The sequence below is a fragment of the Protobothrops mucrosquamatus genome, unplaced genomic scaffold, assembly GCF_001527695.2.
Source record: "Protobothrops mucrosquamatus isolate PMUCROS unplaced genomic scaffold, P.Mucros_1.0 scaffold2473, whole genome shotgun sequence".
NCBI classification, from domain to species: domain Eukaryota; kingdom Metazoa; phylum Chordata; class Lepidosauria; order Squamata; family Viperidae; genus Protobothrops; species Protobothrops mucrosquamatus.
The window spans coordinates 187,679-210,577 of NW_015388543.1; the positions used below are offsets into that span (position 1 = coordinate 187,679).

Consider the following 22,899-nt stretch of genomic DNA (forward strand, 5'->3'; position numbering starts at 1 on the left):
TTATGACTTGTATGTAATATTGGTTCCACTTTTAAGCATACTTATTTTATATTCACAGAGGCACAAGTTAACCATGGATAATCTGACTATAAGAAACTTGCTGGATGGGACCAAATACTTACCTAGGTCATAATTCTGTATTTTACAATCATCTATCAGATGTGCCATATAAGCCCATAATAAAAATATAAGGGCAGAGGTTTTTCCTGTTTTCTAACAAAAGAATGCTGACCTTAATCTAATCTTAGCCATGAGAACTGATGATCACTGATAACCATATTTTCCAGGACTTCTTTTTCTTTTAAAACCATTCCAGTTATTCTTTCCTGTTATTTTATTTATTCATTCAAATACTTTAATATTGCCCAGCTCAATCATGACTCCTGGTCGATTACATAAGATAAAACAGCATGAGTAATACAAATACAAGCAAAAATGAAAATAACAATAGCTCCCATGTATATTGATTATTCAAATAAATCTGAATGCCTGCTCAAAGAACTCTTCTCTCTTTCATAAAATTGACCAAATTTTGCAAACCTCATGGGCAAAATATTCCAAAGCATGAGGGTCATAACAGAAAATGAGTGTCTAGATTCTCATGGGAACATAACTGACATCTTTCCCCTGCATGTATGCATGAACAAGGAAAATGTTACTTGGAGGAAATAGTTCCTAAGATATTTTGGAGCCAAGTCATATCTAAAGGCACTTTGAATTAGACCAGAAACTGGCTAGGATACATAAATATATAAAACTTGCATTTTGAAATCTTTATAAAATGCTCTAGACACGATTGCCCTCATTAATTAGTTATATATCACTGAATATATTACAGAATGGAATTGCTAAGAATTAGAGCTTTTGATTTCAATGAACTTACATTACATTAGGAATATACCAGGTTAGGGAAAGGTAGCTTAAACCCTAGAAAACTTGCTAAATTTTATTTCAAATTAGTGTATAGTAAGTAGAAGGAAGAATAATTGCCTACAACTGTTATCATTAGGAACCTTGACTCAGTCATTTCACTTGAATTCATACTGCCTTGGTTTCAATAGGAATTTATACTCTGCTTATTTACAGGATAATATTTTAATTTCCTCACCTGCCATCTCGTGACCTATGCAAGCTGCCATGGTAACTACTGACTTTACTATGCACACTGCCTGCTTTGCTTCGCTGGTCATCCATCATAGCCAATTGTGTAGAGGAGGCATGAGTAGAAGTCCCTTGGGTGGAAGTCCCTCTGGATTTGCGAATTATGGGTGTATTTGGATCTCTCAAGAGAGACTGAGCAAAGTCGGGTTCCTGAAGTACTTGCCGGCTCTCGTTAACAACCCTGGTAAATATCAATCAGTTTAACACTCAAAGACAAATGGAAGCAGCAGCATGTAGAACAAGCTAGGCAACAAAAAGCTCTGACTATACTGCATGAATTCAAAAGTGCATATTTCTGTTATATCTCTATCATTCAAAATTAAGGCAATGCATGACAGACAGGTTGAAAATGGTTAAAAATTACCACTACAATTATAGCAGTTGCACTGTATCATTCCCAGAACACTGCAGCCACCAAACAGATATAAGCTATTATGTCCTTGGGCACAATTTGATTGTTCAACCTGGCTGCTGTAGATTAGCTGCCATCTACCCAATATAATAAACTTTGGGGAGGCATGGTATTATGGGGCCTTTAATTGTGCCTGGCAAGTAATGCAGCACAAGTTTGCTTTGTAACATGTTATTTGTGGACTATGGAGATCTCACTAAGTTCAGTTTTGTTAGCACTTATTAATAGCACTTATACACCATCCCATAGTGCTTTACAGCATTCTCTAAGTCAGGGTGTCAAACTGCCAGCCCACAGGCCGGTTTCATCATACCGAAGCTGCACCCACCCCATTGCCGGCAATGCAAAAAGAGTCGCAATACGTTGCAACACGTCACGTGATGAGTTTGATACCTGTGCTCTAAGCGGTTTACATATTGCCCCCAACAATCTGGGTCCTCATTTTACCAACCTCGGAAGGATGGAAGGTTGAGTTAACCTCAAGCCCATTAGGATTGACTCCAGATTGTGGGCATAGTTAGCCTGTAATATTGCATTCAGTACTGCAGTTTCATTGCCCATGCTATTAACATTTATAATACACAACATTGCCAAGAAAAGTCACCTTCAGTTTTGGAATACAATATCATCAGTATATGGCAACATGAACTGTTTTTTTACCCATAAATCCAAACAGATAATTTTGGAATTGAGGAGGGGAAACAAGCTAAAAATTCAGGAATTAAAACCAATGGAAAATGGGTTTCCTGGCCAGAAGGATTCAACTAATAGAGTAGAGTTGCATACCTCCTAAAATCAAATTTATTGTTAGGTGTTTCTGGATTCATTTTTGATTCTGAAAGCACAGTTAATGGAAGTAAGCAGGTATGACATTTATGGATTTTGGCTAACATATCAACTAGAAAAGGCAGATTTGGCTTCTCCTATATTTCAACCTTCCCCACCTTCCAAGTATATGGACCTCAACTCACTCTTTTTTCCTGCGCCCATGAAAAAAGCTGGCCCATTCAAAGCAAGTCTTTTTACTTCCAACCCAAAAGACTGATGGGATTCCTACTACGAGAGCCATCAGATATTTCATAAGGAAGAGGATCAAGTCCGGTCGACTCATCTGGGTAACCTGTAAAAAAGAGGCAAATATAACAAACAGACAAAGTCTGCACTGATACAATTTCAGGTATTAAATCATTTAAAAATAATTACTATAGTCCAGTGTACACAATTTTTTCCTTTATTATCCAAAACTGCTTATCAGAAGGTCTTTTATCCAATATAGATAAATGACTTTAAATCAATTTAAATGTCCCTGTTGTAATAGGTTCATGTGTCACTACCCAAAGAAAATCTTTGGCAATAGCACTATATACATCTCTAGAACTCCTGCCTGAGAGATGTAAGAAAAAGGGCTGTTTTCTTGAAATAGTGTTCATTTTTAATTTGTACAATTAATTTAGCAATCATTGCTGGATTGAGAATAGTATTAAATTAGTAAGGAAAAGGGAGTTGTTCACGTGGTTCTACAAAAAAGATCTACATGGATACCTTATTTGCAAGTTTCTCATTTATATGAATTGTTTTTGTGCTTGAGCAATATTTGGTAAATATCACTCCTGTTCTTGAAGTAGAGGGAGCTGGACTACCTACATGTAGAAATCTGGAGGCTTTTTCAATGTTATCTGAATCACTTATGGTTCCTGGACAATATGGTATTGAAGATATTAGAAAAGAGCATCAAGAAATGGTTAGTCAGTGAAGTGACTGTTGACCCTTCTCGACATAATGGGGTAGAAACTTATCTAAAAATGCAGTATAGTTTGATTTCTATTTCTGCAATTGGTACTGTACAGTGTGTAAGAGACAAACATTCTGTGTAGCCATTAAAAGCTAGGGTTGTTTGTTGGATTTTTGATTTCTCAAATTTCAAATTGCAGCTGCTTCCTTTAGTCCCTTATCAATAATTTAAATGACATAATAGAACAGACCAGATGGTGAGAGAAAGTGAACAACTATAATCTGAAATTCTTCCCTGAAGAATAACTCTATATAGAAAAAAAAAAGAATGTATTAGTGCCTTATTTAGACTAAGATACTCCATACCAAGAGAAAAATAATCTGCTAGCCCAGGAAGCTTAATTGTTAATATAAAAAGTAAAGTGCAGGACAAAAATTTACATGAAGCCATGGATGAGATCATCCATCACCATGGAGTGAGGTATCATCTGCATGCAATAACCTTTCTGCCCCTGGTGACTTAAAAGATGCTGTTGATGTTCTAGCCCAATGCCTGGAGGCTGGGGGGATGAGGAATAACAGATTTTAGCTGAACCCTGGCAAGACTGATTGGCTCTGAGTATTTGGACCCTCTAGCTCAAGGATTATGCCATCTTTGGACTCTATAGGATTGCACTTGTCAGGCTCAGCCCAAGAACATAGAACAATCCAGTCAAAGTTCAGGTCTTTGTTTATACTCAATAGACAGAATCTTGCAAGATTAAACCTTCGCTACTCTTACCCCAATTGACATATCCTGGCAGATTCTAGGGAGTGGCTATCCTAACTCTCTTCCTCTGTCTCCTATCAAGCTCTATGGTTATGTGGCCTCTTGTCTCGTCCTTCTCCTTGGAATGTGCTACCGCCTTCTGGGGAAATTGCTGCTTCACTGTAGTCCATCACAACACCTATCCTTCTGTAAGCACCTTCCTTCACAGCACTGTCCCAAACAGACCTGGAATGCAATTTGGGGTGAGAAGGGCTTTGCAAGCTTCATGTTGTATGCCAATTGTGCCCGTTGCTGGACCAATAGACTCTTTAAAGCCTTTCATGGCATGGGGCTGAGTTATCTGAGGGATCACTTCCTCCCAATTATATCTGCCAGTTTCATCAGGTCCGCAGAAGAGATATGCTGTGGAACCCATCTGTGAAAGAATTTCATATGGCAGGACCCAAGAGACATGCCTTTACTTGCCATGGTACCCACCCTGTAAAACACCATCTGACCATAAAGTGAGACTGGCCCCATTCTTGATATACACCCAGAAATCTCTTCAGGCATGGCTATGTCAGCAGGTCTGGGCTATTTGATGGCTGTTTTTAAAATCAGTTCTCTCCATTATTTTATTAATAATACTGTTGACATCTTTTAATTGCAGTTTTTAACATTTTTATTTTTATTGCTTTTTTATTGTAAGCTACCTATAGTCATTTCATTGTGACTATAGGTATTGTGAGATAAAATTTATATATTTTAAAAAAATCATTCAAATTCAAGTATTCTATAGGATCCTCATTTACCTATGTGCTATTCAGCATAGTTAAAAGGAGTATGCTCAAGGACCAACCCAGATCTAGGGATGGGAAACACAAAAATAGGTCAATATAATCTACATTTCAACCAAGACACATACTGGGTTTCTAAGCACTATCCTAAGCCACAATGTGGTTTGTTTGGTTTTGGGCCTAGAGTTCTAATCCCACCTTAAGCATGAAAGCCAGCTAGGTGATTTTGGGCCACCCACTCTCTTTCAACCCAACACACCTCACAGGGTTGTTGTTGTTGGGAAAATAGGAGGAGAAAGGAAAGAGCTGCGCCTTGAGTTATTTATAAAAATAAAGGAGGAATATTTAAATAAATAAATAAAAACACAATGTGCCGTTGTTTCCAACTACTAGCAACCACATAGATAGATTACGGACTATTATTGCTTGAATATAATTTCTTTGGATACTATCAGAAGTATTTTTGACACATTTTGTTTTCTCAAATTCCAGCCACAAAAGATTACAGCATCTTGATATTCAATTTATTACATTGGAATACCAAACTAGAAGAGGAGGTTGACATGTTTTATGCTCAAGATTAATCTAAAATTGACAGAACATGCAAGTAAAATATGCTGTTTATGGTTGGAGACTGGAATGCCAAATTTATCACACATGACCTTTTTTTCAAATGACCTTGTGAGATACACACAAAAGAAAGCACTATTATTCCAGAATCTTATTTACCATCTCATAATAGCATTTTATCAGCTTAAAAAAAGGCATTTAATAGCAATTGCAGTTCATTCCTTCTGAATGGCTCTATTCAAGATACTATAATAAAGACTGTTTCTGTTCAGTAAACCATCCTCTCCATTTCATACTGGTGTGTAATTCCCTCAACTACCTAACAGTCATTTGGCATGTTCAGTGTGTACTTCTCATAATTTTTCATGTTTGGTAAGTGCTAAGATCTTTACTTTGTAAAAGCACAGAAAAGCACCATGTGCAATTCTATATGGACATGCTTAATGCCTAGTGTATTTAAATTGTTTTAATGTAAAGTATTTACATTAAATACTTTTCTTAACTGGAGGACTTTTTATTTCAGGGCATTTAAATTTGATTTTTTTTAAAAAAAACCCAAACCAAATGATTCTATTTTCTCTGAAGATCATACGTTCTAAAAATTTACATTCATGTTCACATTCTCAATTTCACTTTTCATTTTTTTAAAACTGGATTTCTTGTGAATCATATTTATAGTCATCTAATTATGCCAGGTAATATGTTTTTACTTGATAAATATATTGCAGGAGACTGGTACCAAAGTTATAGAATAAACAACATGCTATCCACCTTGAGGGACACAAAGAATTGAACATAAGGAAATTATTTAAGAGTTAGGCTCACTTACCTGATAAGGGCAAGGTATGTGATATTCCTTGCACCTTTCTTGAATCCATGTTGTCTCCCACACACTTCGGTAAGCTTGTTCATAGAAATAGCAGCCAATGACAACCAACAGTGGCACAAGATACAATACACTGAAGACGCCAATTCGAATCATAAATTTCACCAACTTGTCCTGGTTTTCCTTCTCTAAGGGAATTTCAATACGAACCCGATTTAAAGAAATGATGCCAGCAAGTAGCAAAGAAACTCCAACCATCACATACAGGCAGAGAGGAGCAAGAACAAAGTATCTCAAGGCATCTACATCATAAAGGCCAACAAAACATACTCCACTGATGTTATCACCTTCTATTTTATTCATAGCTAGGAGAATGATGGTAAGGGTTCCAGGGATGCCCCAAGCGCTAGCATGGAAGAGGAGGGCTTTCTTTTCAATGGCTTCACTACCCCATTTTGGGACAGCTGCCAAAAACCAAGTGATGGTAAGAATCACCCACCAAACGCTCCCAGCCATGGTAAAGAAATACAGTACCATGAAAAGCATTGTGCATGCTTTATTGTGAGAGCCCTGTGTCACTGTGGAAGCCTTGTAAGTGGCAGGGCCGGAGGCATTGCAGGCAACCCGGTCCTCTAGCAAAAAGCCAATGAAGAAAATTAGGGACACCATCATGTAACAAACAGCATAGAAGATTATGGGTCTTTCTGGATAACGAAATCTTGTGACATCAATCAGGAAAGTCAAGAAAGTGAACAAGGTAGCGGAAAGGCAGACTATGGAGATCACACCAATGAAGTATCGTGCGAAAGAAAGTTCTTCTTGTCTAAAGTACATATTTGGACAAGGAGGCGAGCAGTCCCGTACCCGTAGGAATGTGTAGCCCAGATCAGGGTCTATTTTCAGTTCTCGAGGGCACCAAAAACCATAGTCTCTTTGCACTTCCACTGTTGCTTTTTCTGTTGGTTCCCCAACTACATTGAGATCAATGGGACGAGGGTAAGGCTCATCACAGTCTGGGAACCTAGAACAGCAAGACCAAAAGACTAGTTATAATTTTTAAATATAAGTATGCATTTTTGCTTGTTCTGGTTCTTTAAAAAAGAATTGATTTGAAGGAATAGTCTAAGAAGAAATAAAATTATAGGATTCTATGGCTAGAAATCAAATTCTTATACACATTTTAGTTTAATAATTTCATATATCCAACTATCAGTACCAACTTCTTTTCAGAGGCTTATAGCTGAAGATTTGCCTGATTTCATGTTGAAAATGACATTTCGTCAACTACATTTATCCTATACGAGATTTTTGTAGCTAACCAAGAAAAACAACCAACCATCTTAAAAACATTTAAATGAATAATAGAAAAAGATTATTGCTTTGTGTGTATATTTTTGTGGCCAGTAAGGCACTGGAGTTTGCCATGTCCATTGTGCAGTTTTCTGTGTCTTCAATCAATTTTAGAGTACAAACGCTTCAAAAACAAATGTGGAATCCCTTGTCTTACACAATTTGCATCATCAGGTCCTTCAGTCCTTTGTTGTTAAAATTCAGCATAATGTATAAAATACCTGAAATACTAATATTGCACTGCTTATCCAATGATATATAACCAAGATATATTTTTCCTGGTTAAGCATATAAATAACACAGATGTATTCCTATACTTTTGCTCCTGAATTTTTCATTCAGAATTTGTTACATCCTTTTTCAGTTTTGTCTTAGTATTTATACAACATAACTTTCAACTCTACTAAATATTCTACCCCATATTTTTTCAGATTTTAATTCTGGAGTCTAACAACTGGACTGCAAAAGTGTATAGGCATGATTTCCCTCAGAGATTTGTACTGTGGAAGTTACATGTTTCTTTTCATTGAATTGAAGGCCAATGTAATTGGTTTCAAGTTTATACTTGACTTCTGTTCACTTATAAAGCCAGAAGAGGCTTCTATGTAAATGGTACCCCTATGTGGAAGCTGCTTTCAGCTTTGACAAAGACATGCTAGCAGTGTCCTCCAAAAGCATTCACTGGAGCTCGTGATAAGTTCTCTAAAGAAACTGTGCCTAGGATGGGCTGTAAAACATGGTAAAGCCATTTTTCTAACGCCATGATTCTTGATTAAAAATTAATGTAAAACTTTTCAAGTATGATAATGTAGATCTGAATATATATCATGAGAGCAGGGAGCTAAGGTTTGGTTTCATCACAGACATATGACATGTCTGAAAATACATCTTGGAAAAACATTACATAGCAAAGTGGTTCTCAACCTGTGGGTCGGGACCCCATTTGGGGTCGATCGACCATTTCACGGGGGTCGCCAAGCAAGGCTGTCCGCCATTTTTTTTGTCCATTTTTTCCCCTTTTCCGGCAGGTGCCTTACCTCCCTTGGGCTGGGCCAGCTGGTGGTCGGCCTGCTCCGTCTCTGCCGCTTGCCAGCTACGCCTCGGCCGGCGCAGGGGGCGGAACGACGCATGTGCGGCGCTCCCGGGCAGGGAAAGTCCTTGACTTACGACTGGTTGGGTAGTCCTCGACTTACGACCGGTTTAGTCCTCGACTTACGACCGGTTTAGTCCTCGACTTACGACCGGTTGGGGTCGCGGCATTAAAAAGGTTGAGAACCACTGACATAGCAGGTGATAATTTTAATAAACACAAATCTTGAGGATTCACTCACCTGTTGCATTCCATGTCTTCAGGCCAAGACACACCAAACATCTCCATGAGCTTTGAACATTCACTATATGCTCGTTGACAAATTCTGCGACATGGGAGGGTGACTCTACCGTATTCCATGCAAACAGGAGCATAGAGAGCACATAGGAATGGTCGAAAGTCTCGGGAACAATCAAGGTTTACCATAGGATGAAATGGCTATAAAAAAGAAGTAAAAGTAAGTAGCTCTGAGCCAATATTTCAACAACCAAATTCTATATTGTATATTGTGATTTCTCAGAATCCTTACAGAGTTTTGAGAAAATAGGTAAAATAACATGTCAGACAAAAAAACAGGAAAATTCTTTAAAAAAAGTTTAATAACATTAACTCCTTTTATCATGCCATTTTTGACTAATATAACTCTATGTAATTTGTGATTTAAAGCTGAATGCTGCCCGTCTGCCAAGAGCATGATATACCCTCTCCCAATTTATTATATAACTAGCTGTCCTTGGCCATGCGTTGCTATGGCTCAGTCTGGTTAGCGTGGGTTAATTTTACGTCCAACAGATGGCGCTGTTTTTTTAAAAAAGCATGTTTTTACCTGTCACAGGTGTGACATCTATATAATAATAGGTATATAAAAACACGTGCGTATTTGAATGCAACGTTGTGTCAAAATTTCAAAGCAATTGGTGACGAACTTTTGGAGATTTAAGATTTTGAACAAACGAACATTTACATTTTTATTTATATATAGATAAGTTATACAATATTTATACAATGACCTATAAAATAATCAATTCCATGATGCCTTCAATATTTTACTGTTGATCTGCATCATAATACATAAGTTATATAATAGGTTTTCATGAGATATATTGATAAAGCATACCAACCAGACAAAAAAATGCTACACACTCAGATACAAACCTCCTTTTCTTGGGGGGGGGGGGTTGTTAACTTCTTACATTTTTGGCAGTATTGGATTTATACTCCCAATTATTCAATGTTGTATATTCAGTCAAAATTAATTAAATGTTACACCTAAAATATTGGATACTTAAAATACCAGCTTATTCTAGATAGAAAATAACTTTAACATGAGTACAAAGGATTCTACCCTTCTTTGGCAACATAATAAATGCATTAAACCAGAATTCACATTCAGATTAATAATTCTTTAGAAAACAGGCAAATATTAAATATTTAGATAGCATATTCAGCCAAGTATCATATTTTTATGTAGAGAACTTGGAGAAAAGAGGTGGGGAAAAGTAAAAGGAAAACAAGGCAATAATACTCGGTTGAATATTGGTTGAAAAACAAATATGATTAAAAGTGCAGACATAGCTGAAGAAAATAATGTACTAATAATGAGTTAGAAGTTAGGAAAATCTTGACTGAAATGACTACCAAAAACCCCACTTGGTGGTACTTGAACAAATCATTCCCTCTTAGTTTGGTCTTTTTCAGAATTTTTGAGGTTGTAATAACACGTATGGTATTTAGAATTATTTGGAGGAAAGGTGGAAATCAGATGTAAGGCAGTATCTCAATTTCATATTCCAATATTATTATACACTGTCTAGACATAAGAAGCACTGGAAGACAAGCTGTCAGCATTCCCAATGACAGCCAATATTCCCAGTGAATGCATATTATTAGAGTAATGCAAATTCTGAATAAGTAACTACCTATATGCAGAAAGTCATTTTATCAGTCTCTTACCCCTTTGGTACTTTAAATGCAGGATTTAGGAGAAGGATTAATTCTATGGCCAGATTTTAATTTGAAGCCAAAAGCAATATATTATGAACTAAAATTTCAGAAATTATTATAGTACAGAATCCTTACAGAAGCAGCATGGACTGATAAAAATCTTGAAGTTTAATGGGGGAGAGTATTAACACTATGAAATACTAGAAGCGAGAAAAGGAGAAGGGATGTTTTAATAATACATTTTTTAGCTTGAATTTTTTTAAAAAATAAAAAAAATTATCATGCAAAGAAAAGCATGTACTGTATATGAAGGCAGCTAGCAGCAAAAGGCTGTTTCTATAAAAGGGCAAAGGAGGCTTTATTCAAACAGTTTTTCTCTTTTAATTTTTAATTAGTATACTCCATTATAATCAGTGTCAAGATAGTTTATGTACCTCTTCTGCTCTTTTAATAAAAATGAATTGCATTTTAATAGGATTCTTGCCTATGCTTATATTTATCTTAAACATAGAGGAAATATTCATATTCTGAATTCCAGTAGCATAATTACTTCCTTTACCCTTCCTCTAAGAGAGAAAGTGTCAAAATGTAGAGTCCCAAAAATACAACCTCCCATATTTCTTTAGCTCACAATCAATTACATAATGTACAAAATATAAATTAATTCAATTTTCTTATAGATAATTCCTCTTGAATGCATGGCAACTGCTCATGCCTAGGCAAGTAAAATTTCTCTCCTCCCTCCTTTCAACTGTATGTATTCTGAATTTCAGTTGGAATCTTCTCTGCAAAAAAAGAAACTAAACAGAAACACAGTTTAACACTTGTTTTGCTGTTGATCACTGCCTTTGACATGAACAATTTAATTTCATCCAAATCAAGAAATAGAAAACATAAACAAGTTTATAACCTGGAAAAAGTTCTTTTCTACTAATCTACTGATCCTTAAAGTTCCAAGGAATGTTCCTCCTTTATTTACATTCAAATTAATAAGGTTTGCATGTTCTATTCACAGTCTGCCCCCTCCTTTTAGTGTTCCATACCTATTACCATGGGAACATTGCATTCATAGAATATCAAGCCTACCACAGGCCAAGATTAGTCTGAAGTGTGAAAAGGGTAGAGTCAAAGGGTATAATTTGGCTCATGAGAATCAGAACACTAACCTTTGTCACACCACAAAAGGCTGGTAACCATAGGAACAATTATCAAAGAAAAAAGGTCTTGCTAATATACACAGAGATATACAGCAGAGGCAAAGATACCTTGAAATATACAATCATGGCAAATACACAAATCAACTTTACCCTGATTTATCAGGGAGTTATGCTGAAATAAGAATTTGAAAACCCTGCATCTTCACTGAACAAGTCTGCATGCTACGAAATAGCAAATCTATCCCTGAAATACATGGCAACACTTAACACTTAAATCCTAATATAACTACTTTTTTCTGCCATTCCAATAACTCATATGTTGGAGCTTTAAAGAGATTAATAACTAAGGGAAAATATAGACGAGGCTTTTATCATAATATCACTGTTTTCATTCACAGATTTTCACTGTGGTTCCAGATAATTTAAAAGTCCTCCACTGAAACTCCCACATTTTCATATTTCCATTGTAACAGGGAGCGTTTTGGGGTTTAGGGAAATTCTGGATGGATATGTAAGGCTTAAAAGAAAAGCAACAGAAAATTATATCTGCATTTCTTAATAGTTTGCTATTGAAATTCAGCAGCATGATTTCTGAGAATCACAAAATGATTTGTTAGCTGCACAGTGAACTTGAACTAAAAAATATATTATTTTTTGGGGGGGATGTCTGTGGAGTTACTATTGGGTTACTTAAAATTACAGTGCACATTTCTCATGATTTTCAATAAAATAATTATATTCTTATTCAGTTCTCCTACATTTTGAATTGGGCGGCTAAAAAGCCGGCAGCCCAGCTTAAGATCCAAGCACCACATGACAGGGTGAGCTTCCATTGTTGCCCTAGCTCCTGCCAACCTAGCAGTTCGAAAGCATGCAAATGTAAGTAGATAAATAGGTACCACTTCGGTGGGAAGGTAACAGTGCTGCATGACCATTCATGCTGGCCACTTTACCATGAAAATGTCTTCAGACTGCACTGGCTCAATGGCCTTGAAACAATGCCCCTTAGAGTTGGCAACGACTAGTAGAGTAAAATCTGCAGGGACTCCTTTTTTTAACATTTTGAATTAATTCTAATACTAAGACATTAAACTTGTTGATTCTAAAACAAAGCCAACATTTAAATATAAAATTGCTTCAAAATAAATATTATTGAAATAAAATCTTCATATTTTATTTATCATCTTCCATTCAGCTTGCTGAGGGAGATGGAAGTTTTAATATCTCAAGGGCATCGAGTTCAGGAAGTTGATAATAGCATAAAACAAGCAAAAACCATGAGAAATGATTGAGGAAGGAACCAACTATTCCAGAAATAATAAAAATACCACAAAACCCCAAGCAGCAACAGAAGCAAAGCAACTGTATAACTCAGTGATGGCAAACCTTTTAGAGACCGAGTGCCTAAACTGCAACCCCAAATCCACTTATTTATCGCAAAGTGCCAACATGGCAATTTAACCTGAATACTGAGGTTTTAGTTTAGAAAAAACAACTCATACATTAACATCTTTTGTCTTAAAAGAAAAACACAATAACAAACCTTTCAATGATACAAACAACTTTTTATTGAAAGGTAAAAGTTTGCATTTGGCATGATTTTGAACAATTAATGTGATTTTTGGTGTTATATGCATGCTAATAATTTGTCTAACCTTGGCTCATACTTTGTAAATTTGAGAGCAACACATGCAGCACTCAGGTCATCTGTTAGTCTGTTTCTGGTGTCAGATTCAAAGCTGAAAACAGCTGCTCACATGCATAAGATGATCCAAACAAGGTAAGGAAAGCAATCTCAAGTGCTTTCATTGACTTAAAATTATTTGGCAGAGAAGTCCACACTTTAAGGATTTCATTTTCAGAACTAACTGTGCTGTCCTTTGTCATCCTTGTTTTCGCAGGATTGCTCTCAATAAGAGCGAGGTGCACTTTGGCTCCGTTTTCACCAGAAAGGGGCTTGGGAAATGGCTTTTTACTGGCGAAAACAAGCCTCCGAGCCCTGATGCTGGCGGAGTGAGGCAGCGGAGGCCAGAGCAGTCCCTTCCCCATCTCCCCTTGCTTCCCCAAAGCCTCCCTTCACTAACTTCCTTTCCAGCTCTGTTCTCAGCCACCGCGTGTAGGGCAACAAAAGAAGCTTGTGGGACTACCGGTTAAAAAAAGTTCAACCAGACCTTCCAACTTTGCGAGATCTTTTTTTTTCCGCAAGAAGTTGGAAGGTCAGATTGATCTTTTTTTTTTTTTAGTCCCCACAAACTTATTTTGTTGCCTTGCACACAAAGCTGGAAAGGAGGTTAGTGAAGGAATGTTGTTGCCCTGGGGTGGGGGGGTTAGGGTTTGGCATTGTGGATGCCCTGGGTTGTGGTGGGGGTTAGGGTTTGGCATTGTGGATTGTGGAGTGTTTGTGCTCTGGTGGGGCTATTCAAAACACAAGGATTCCCTGCATTTTGAAGCACCCTGCATGGAAAGGAGCTCTCTGTTTCTCAAGCGCCCCATTCCAGGTATACAGAGCTTGCAGTCTCTGCCAGATCTCCGTTGGGATAAAATCTTTTAGCTCCTATAGAGCGCTTCCAAACGCAGCCGGTCCCTGTATTTGGAAGCGCTCCATAGGTGCGGAAACATTTTTTATCCCAACAGAGATCTGACAGAAGGCTCTGTTTCTCAAGTGCCATATTCCAGGAATACGGAGCTTGCAGTCTCTGCCAGATCTGGCGGAGATCTGGCAGAGACTGCAAACTCCGTATGCCTGAAATGGGGCATTTGAGAAACGGAGCCTTCTGCCAGATCTCCGTTGGGATAAAAAAATGGGGCGCTGAAGAAACAGAGCCTTCTGTCAGATCTCCATTGTGATAAAGAAAATGGGGCGCTTGAGAAACGGAGCCTCCTGCCAGATCTCTGTTGGGATAAAAAATGTTTCCGTACCTATGGAGTGCTTCCAAACGCAGGGACTGGCTGCGTTTGGAAGCGCTCTATAGGAGCTAAAACACTTTATCCCAACGGAGATCTGGCAGAGACTGCAAGCTCTTTGGCTAAGTTTTCGCAGGAAAAAGCCATTTCTCAAGCCCCTTCCTAGCCAAAACAAGCCTCCGGAGCGAGCATTCTTGCTTCAGAGGCTTGTTTTCGCAGGATTGCTCTTAAGAAGAGCGAGGCGCGCGCGCTCCAGAGGCTTGTTTTGGCTAGGAAGGGGCTTGAGAAATGGCTTTTTCCTTCAAAAACGTAGCCAAAGAGCGAGGCGCGCATGCCCACATAGAGGGCTCTGAGTGCCCCCTCTGGCATAGATGCCATAGGTTCGCCACCACTGGTATAACTGATTAATACACATTCCTAATAAAAGCAATATGCTTAGATCAGATCTAGGTATTTTATGGCCCACGGGCACATCCAGCCATCCCTGTCTGGCCCATGGCAGCGGCGGCAGGGGGTAGGCCACTGGTAGGCAGAGGGGTAGTGTGGTGGCAGTGGCCCTCCACACAGTTCCAGTTTCTCATGTGGCCCCTTGAGAGAATTAATTGCCCACCCCGGCTTAGATGTATCTTTTTGAGGAGGGGGGGTAAATTAACAGTTCACAGTACTAATTGCAGATGGACAACTCCTAGTCTGCTTATACCAGGCATGTCAAATTTGCAACATCACATGACGTCGCGCGACGTATCAGAACTTTTTCCCTATTGCAAGCAATGGGGTGGGCGCAGTTTCAGCATGACGCATCCGGCCCACGGGCCGGCAGTTTGATGTCTGGCTTATACAAACTGGATGTCTCAAACAGACTAATACAAATGCAACCCTAATGTTTTATATAAAGAAGTCACAAAGCACCTTAGCTTTCAAAAAGTTACAGCCTCAATCATTAAAATTTAAGGGACACAAAGCTACAAAAATGTACAAGATGGAAAATAAACTGTACCTCTGTCAATAGATGTAAATGTATATCAGTAAAAGCTTAAAGAGTTTGATTAAAAAAGTTATAAATAAATTTGAACCTTTGGGGGAAAAATCTGTCTAAATTGCAAGATATAACAAGCCAATTTCAATCTGTACTGGAATAATATATCATGTGGATTGCTTTGGATTCAATATACATTTGATTATAATTTTTTTAAAAACCTGCTTCATAATAAATGTGGCTATACATGTGATACTTATCAGTACATCCTTGGAGGAGCTGCATCTTTTTCTGAGCCTGCAGAAAATACAAGCCCAGGGGAAAAATGCAAAAGAATTAAAGGGATGAAGTGCTTTAGAGTAAGTGTGGATACTACAATTTTAACATCAGTCAATACTGACTGGTTGATATGAAATGACAATACTATTGTACCAAATCCTAGTATTTACCTCATGTAAAATCTCAAATTTCATAATGACATTTCATTTTTAAGATGGAGTAAGATTTTTGTTTTACAAAGATGAGATTAAGTACAGAAGGAAAATACATATTCTTCAGGCACAATTTTCCCCCAAAGTTTCTATACCGCAAAGTCAATTTTCCCCCCATATCTTAGAAGACTATATGATAATACATTCTTTCAGAATGTTTAATTTTACTGTTTATATATTGTGAATTTTAGAGGCATTTTTATAGAAAAATACCATTTATAATTTTATATAATCTACATAATCTACGTCTTTGACCTACCTCCCCCATTTCAAAGTGAGAACTCTTGGAGTGCTTAGAACATGCGTGCAGCTTCCACGACGGTCAGGTAACCCTAACCAGGTACGTGCATACCTTTGGCGCAGCCGGGGACTCCAAGGTGCCCGTCCCGCTTCCTCCACCTGCCGGAAATGCGGGTTCTCTCTCAGGGGAGAGACGCAAAGCGCAAGGAGACTTCGTGGCCAACTGACGCCAGGCGGGGCAAGGAGGCAGCTGCGAGCCTTGGAGAGTTAAGGCGAACTCCGTTAGCCAGCAAAGTGCATGTTGCTGGGCACCGAAGGATGTGCTCCGGGTAGGGGCCGAGGAAAGGGCAGTGTCAACACAGACACCCCTTGTTGGCTTGTTGAGGAGAGAAGGCAAGATGAACGGGGCCGAAAGCATCAATTTCAGGCGGATGGCCATACGTAGGAAATCCAGCCCCAGCTTGCACAGCTCAGCCTTCGTCTTCCAGAGCCCCGCCACTGCTTTGCTTCAGTCCCTCACGGTGCTCCCAAGGGGAGTGGGACCGGTGGCGGTGGCAGCAGCAGGTGGCAGTACGTGTCCAAAGATCTTAGTCACTCCAACCTGCTCTTTAAACAGTACAACTAGGCTGTACAAGCCAAGCATCTGCAATGAAGTGGTTCAAGGAGTAAATGGAAACGATCCAGTTAAGTATTCTCGGTGGCCAGCTTCAAACTCAAAGCCACAAGTGCCTCCAAAGCCATTACACCTGCAGAATTCACAGTCATCCATTACCCACTAAACCCTTAAGTCTAAAGCTAAACCCTAAAGCTTTGTATACCACGAAGCCAAGAATGGAGGAAATTACACCTATCTCTTCTTGTGCCTCGAAAGAAAAATCTAGTAAAGTGTCTGATCTCATCAGTCATTTTGAAGGAGGCAGCACATCCTTTTCCAATGAACTGAAGAACGACTCTTCTGTTTTAAATGTTGGTAAACCTAAAGGAAAGTATTCTCTCAATTGGAAAGATGCTGAAAAGTCCTTGGAAATTATATCCACAGCTGCAAGTCACTCTAATAGTGCCATTCAGAAAATGGAAAATCTGAAGAAGTTACTAGAAATGTATGAAATGTTAGGGGAGGAAGAAGATATTGTCAACCCTTCAAATGAACTGATAAAAGGGCAAATATTTAAGCTTGCTGCTCGCAACACATCAGCTCAAGAAAGATATCTCTTCTTATTCAATAACATGTTGCTATACTGTGTACCAAAATTCAGCTTAGTGGGATCTAAGTTTACAGTCCGGACAAGAGTAAGCATTGATGGTATGAAGATTGTAGAAACCCACAATGAAGAATACCCACACACTTTCCAAGTGTCTGGGAAAGAACAAACTTTAGAGCTGCAGACCAGCTCTGAACAAGACAAAGAAGAATGGATAAAGATTCTTCAGAGTATTATAGATGCTTTTCAGCAAACAAATGAAACATTCAGAAATGCAATTGCAAAAGAATATGATGACATGCCTACTGAAGTTTCTACTGCTGAGTTCGGGAAGAGAGCCCCAAGATGGATCCAAGACAATGAAGTGACTATGTATATGAAAGGGCCATTTAATGCACTAACAAGGAGGAGACATCATTGCCGAGCTTGTGGACATATGGTTTGCTGGAAATATTCTGATTATAAAGCTAATCTTGAGTATGATGGCAATAAACTGAACAAAGTCTGTAAAGATTACTACCACATTATAACAGGGTGCATTGATAGTGAAGAAAAGAAAAAAAGAAGAATCTTGGAGATTGAATCGGCAGAAGTGTCAGGGAATAGTGTGATATGTAGTTTTCTACAGTACTTGGAAAAATTGAAAACATGGCAAAAGGTTTGGTGTGTGATACCTAAACATGAAGCCCTTATTTTATATATGTATGGCGCTCCACAGGATGTCAAAGCCTTGGGTACTATTCCACTTTTGGGCTACACAGTAGATGACATCCCAAAAAGTGCTGATCTCCCTCACAGTTTCAAATTGACTCAGTCTAAGTCTGTGCACAGTTTTGCAGCAGATAACGAAGAGCTGAAACAGAAGTGGTTGAAAATCATCTATTTGGCTGTTAAAGGTGAAACAATAATAATAATAATAATAATAATAATAATAATAATAATAATAATAATAATAATAATAATAATAATNGGGATCACCCGGATCTCTGGGGGTAGTTCGTTCCAGAGGGTGGGAGCTCCCACCGAGAAGGCCCTCCCCCTGGGGGTCGCCAGCCGGCACTGTCTGGCTGACGGCACCCTGAGGAGACCCACTCTGTGGGAGCGTACCGGCCGATGGGAGGCAACCTGCGGCAGAAGGCGGTCTCGGAGATATCCAGGTCCGATGCCAACACTGGAATCCACCAATGGTCTGTAAAGCTGTATATCTCCCATTCATATTGGGGTTGATACTACTTCCTAAAACAAATTTGAAAATACACCAGCCTTTCTGCCATGGTTCTTAGCACTTTATGTTGGAAAAGAACAAAAAAGTCCATATTGTTTTAGACAAATTATCCTTATGTTTATGTTATGTCAATACAATTAATGTACAGAAGCATCTGAGTGTCCTCATTTTGATTGAATGAAATAATTCTCATGGTACCAGGTACCACACATCAGACAATATAGGCCTGTATCATGTAAAGATAAGAGCAAACAAGTACAGCAATCAGCCTTCTACAGGCAAAGTACCCCAAAGTCTTTAAATAGATTCCAGTACTGTATTTTTCCACCTGAAAACAATTTCAGGTTAATTGAATGTTCTTAAATTCTACTTCAGAGTCTTTTGAACTTCCAGAATTGATTCTGAAAGTACACATGGGATTTAAAGGAGGAAGAGCAAAAGAAAATAGCACTGGAGGGCAGACATCATTTTACTAAAGTTAAATTATATCAGGATTCATGCCTAGAGCCAGAAGTAAATCACAGATCTCCAGACTTTAAATTTTTAATTCAGCTCCTGTCTAGACTTTGCAGAAGATGCCTAGGCAGTACTTGGAAATATTGCTAACAGTAAAACCTTGAACATTACATTGGCTATTGCAAGTCAAATAAATCAGAGGCTTTATACATCTATGCTGCAAAATTTAAAATCTAGGCTTCTTCCAGCCATCTTTCTAAGTGTATATATATTTGGCAGATATTTGATAGCTTTAGCAAGTGAATGAGTTATGTTTACATAATCATTTTCTTTAATTTGGAAACAGGTAGTTCTTGCCTTACCTCTTACAGATTACACCATTCACTTTGGGTAGAAAGAGTGCTTATGGAATTGGTCTACATTATAACAGCTATAGAAAGATATTAGAAAAAAATACGAAATAGATTCTTCCATTTCTCCTTCCTTTTTGGAAAGAGTGCAGATCTGATTAGTGAAGTACAAAAAAGGTAGGAGGCACTAGATATATCTTCTTCATTTTCCATTTGGTGTAGCTCAGTATGTTTTATTTTGTCTCTCTCACCATGTATAATGCTTTCCCTACATTCTTCCCTATCGGCACTTTCATCATCTTATAAATTAATATCTCCAGAAGAATATTTGCAGTCTCAATTAGAACCCGCCCCCAATGAAAATATATTCCCTTTCAAAAAGCTTCATTCCAGTTGTAAATATATTTAAGAATAGAAATATTTGTTTTGTAAAGATTACCAACATTATTAATTGCATGTGATCCACCAAAGCATAGGGTGTACTTGTTTAACTCTATAATTCCTCAAGATCAAAAATTGTCTCATGAGCAGTTTACTAAAAAATAAGTAAAGTTGGCACTAATCCATGACAGCCACATTTATCCACGTTATATATTTTCATTTAAAAAAATTCTCATCACTCATAATATAAAAAGTGATTTTATATATTAATAAAACTCTCTGGATCCAGAGAACATATAATCACATGTGATGACCCCTCATGAAGGTTTCATGCTTTGTAAATCCCCCCAAATAGCACAAAAGTAGTAAATACATTTATGTTATTCTCTGTTAATAATTCTGAACAACTGTAGTGAAGATCTTGACTTATATTTTGAATGTAAATACTTACTTCCATTGCTAGAGCTGCTGTTTGTTGATCATAATGATTCAAAAGGTTAGGCATAAATGTGGTATTGTACGGAAGATCTTGGCACATCCTCAGGATTATGGGTTCACATGAGAATAGGCTGTGGCCACCACTGCATCTTGCTAGAACTGCCAAAAGCCAAAGATAATGGATCATCCAAATTACAGCCATTCTTCTGCAACAGTCATGAGGGTCTCCAAATTATTTATCAGCCATTGCTGGATATTTCAACTTTTTATCTTAAGGTTCTTCAGAGACTGAATAACTTTTCACACTAATAGATTTTAGCATTGTCCAATAGAATATTTTTATTTCCAAAACACTAAGATACTTCGTCTTGTTTTTTTCTTCCATACCATCATGTATGTTGTATTGTATCATCATAACTTATTGACTAACCACATTCCCAATCAGACTTCATGTTGACAGCTTTTTTTCTTCTATCAATAATCTAAGGATAAGAACATAAATACATTATTAAAGTTCAAAGTAATACTGGACATAGATTAAAAAGACATAGGCTCAGGTTCTGACCATGGAGCACACAGAGTTGGCTTTGGAGCAATCATTCTTTTGTAGCCCAATCTACCTCACAGGGTTGTCATAGGGATATAATTGATGTAAAGGCAAAAGATTTATACAATCTGAGGAGAAACTTTTTTTTAATAATCAATATAAAATAGCCAGATGGGTGCCTAACTGGTTAAGGCACCAGGCTTGAAGTAAGAGACCGTGAGTTCAACTTCTGCTTTAGACATGAAAGCCAAATGGATGACCTTAGGTCTGTTGCTCTGTCTCAGCTCAATCCACCTCACAGGGTTGTTGTTGTGGGGAAAATAGGATGTGGTCGATATGTTTGCCACATTGAGTTATTTGTAAAAATAATGGTGAGATACAAATAAATAAATAAGGGTTCCTGTGTACATCCAAATAAATAGGAAATAGAAATGCAATAAATAAAATACTTTATTACTTATTAGATGTATGCCAAATATATGAAAGATGCACTATGTTCAATCGTGCAATGATATCTCTTACACTATCAAACATTTGCCTATTCCGAGTCCTTGGGAAGCACTCGATAAAATACCAAATCTAGCCTAAACATTGGGTTATGTGACCAATCATAAATAAAAGTCCCCTCCAAAGAAATAGTACTTCATTATGGTGGAGGAGCTTGGACGCTTTAGTGATGTCAAGGGCTATGTTGAACAAATGCAACCATATCAGCTGAACAGTCAGACTAAATCTGTTTCAACACCCACCCCCCATTCAATGCTGTGAGAATACATAATTTGAACTTCATGCTGTTGCCCAGATTAACAAAAGTCACATTGGATGCTATGGCTACTAGGTATTCATTGACAAATGTGCTATAAGGCTCAATTCCCCCTGCTAAGCAACTAGGTGTGGAGCTGACAGGCTACTGGAAGGCAATCAAAAATGAAGAATTTGGTCAAAGGAAGAAAACTAGTCCATTATAGAATATTTCTACCAATCGGAACCACTGAAATGCAGATTTCAAAAGTGAATGTACCAGCTTTGGAAAAAAAGACATTTGCATTTAGTGATTAATGAGCAGAAATTTATGGACCAAAATGTGTAATTCTAAAACACAAATTCTTTATCAATACTGAACTGGAAGCAATTAAAAACAAATTCAGATTTATTCAGAACTATGAATAATACCAATTTGCAGAGTGAGCAACAAACAATATATAGTAAAGAGACTATTGACTTCAGTGAAGAACAAGGAGAAAAAAAGTGCTAAAGAACAGCAAATACTGTATTATCAGCTATTCAAGACCTAGTTGGAAATTCAATGATCAAATGAAAGAAGCCAAAAGAATAGGTTTGGCAAAATTGAATCAAATTAACAAGAAGAGCTTAGCTAACACACTAAAATATTAATGAAGCTGTTTAAATTGTGACCCAAATGAACCAGCTGATGTATGCTATATCTAATGTAACAATGTAACAGAAAGAAAATAAAAATTCTATCTACTTTCTGCAAATTCTGCACTATTGGATATCTAATATGATATTTCAAATGAAAAACTGCTTAAGAAGCAAAGGATACTTTTCTTCCCGAGTCTCGCTGAATTTTCAAAAACTATCTAGTAGGTCACTACAGGAAACCAGATGCCAGATTAAATGTTAGTTCTTATATTTACACTTTTTTACATAACACTTTGGAGATAGGATGATGTTCCCCTGAAATTTAGTCCTCAATGTTAAACAGTCCCTTCAGCATAAATATTAAATGTACTATGGTAATTTTGTCATGCTTAATAGTAATTTTTTTCATTTAAGATAAACCAACAGGGAATTATAAGTTTATAAAATGTTATGGCAAAAATAAATATAGTTACCTGCTATATTTATCTGGCAGGAAAACTAAGATGTGAGAGTAAAATGT

The 22,899-nt window shown here is 37.6% G+C and overlaps 1 protein-coding gene and 1 pseudogene across 1 annotated transcript in view; one reads left to right on the top strand and one right to left on the bottom strand.

Annotated features, from left to right (window-relative positions):
* FZD3 (frizzled class receptor 3) overlaps positions 1-22,899 on the bottom strand; it is a 29,727-nt gene that overhangs the window by 1,095 nt on the left and 5,733 nt on the right. Inside the window, exons 2-6 of the mRNA XM_015825067.1 lie at positions 20,463-20,931; positions 8,927-9,123; positions 6,249-7,266; positions 2,545-2,693; positions 1,109-1,342 (exon numbers count right to left, since the gene is read on the bottom strand). Of these exons, the coding sequence (XP_015680553.1) occupies positions 1,109-1,342; positions 2,545-2,693; positions 6,249-7,266; positions 8,927-9,123; positions 20,463-20,651 (1,787 nt within the window). The 5' untranslated portion in view covers positions 20,652-20,931. The remainder of the gene's footprint in view (positions 1-1,108; positions 1,343-2,544; positions 2,694-6,248; positions 7,267-8,926; positions 9,124-20,462; positions 20,932-22,899) is intronic.
* On the top strand, positions 16,796-18,500 carry LOC107295742 (annotated as a pseudogene).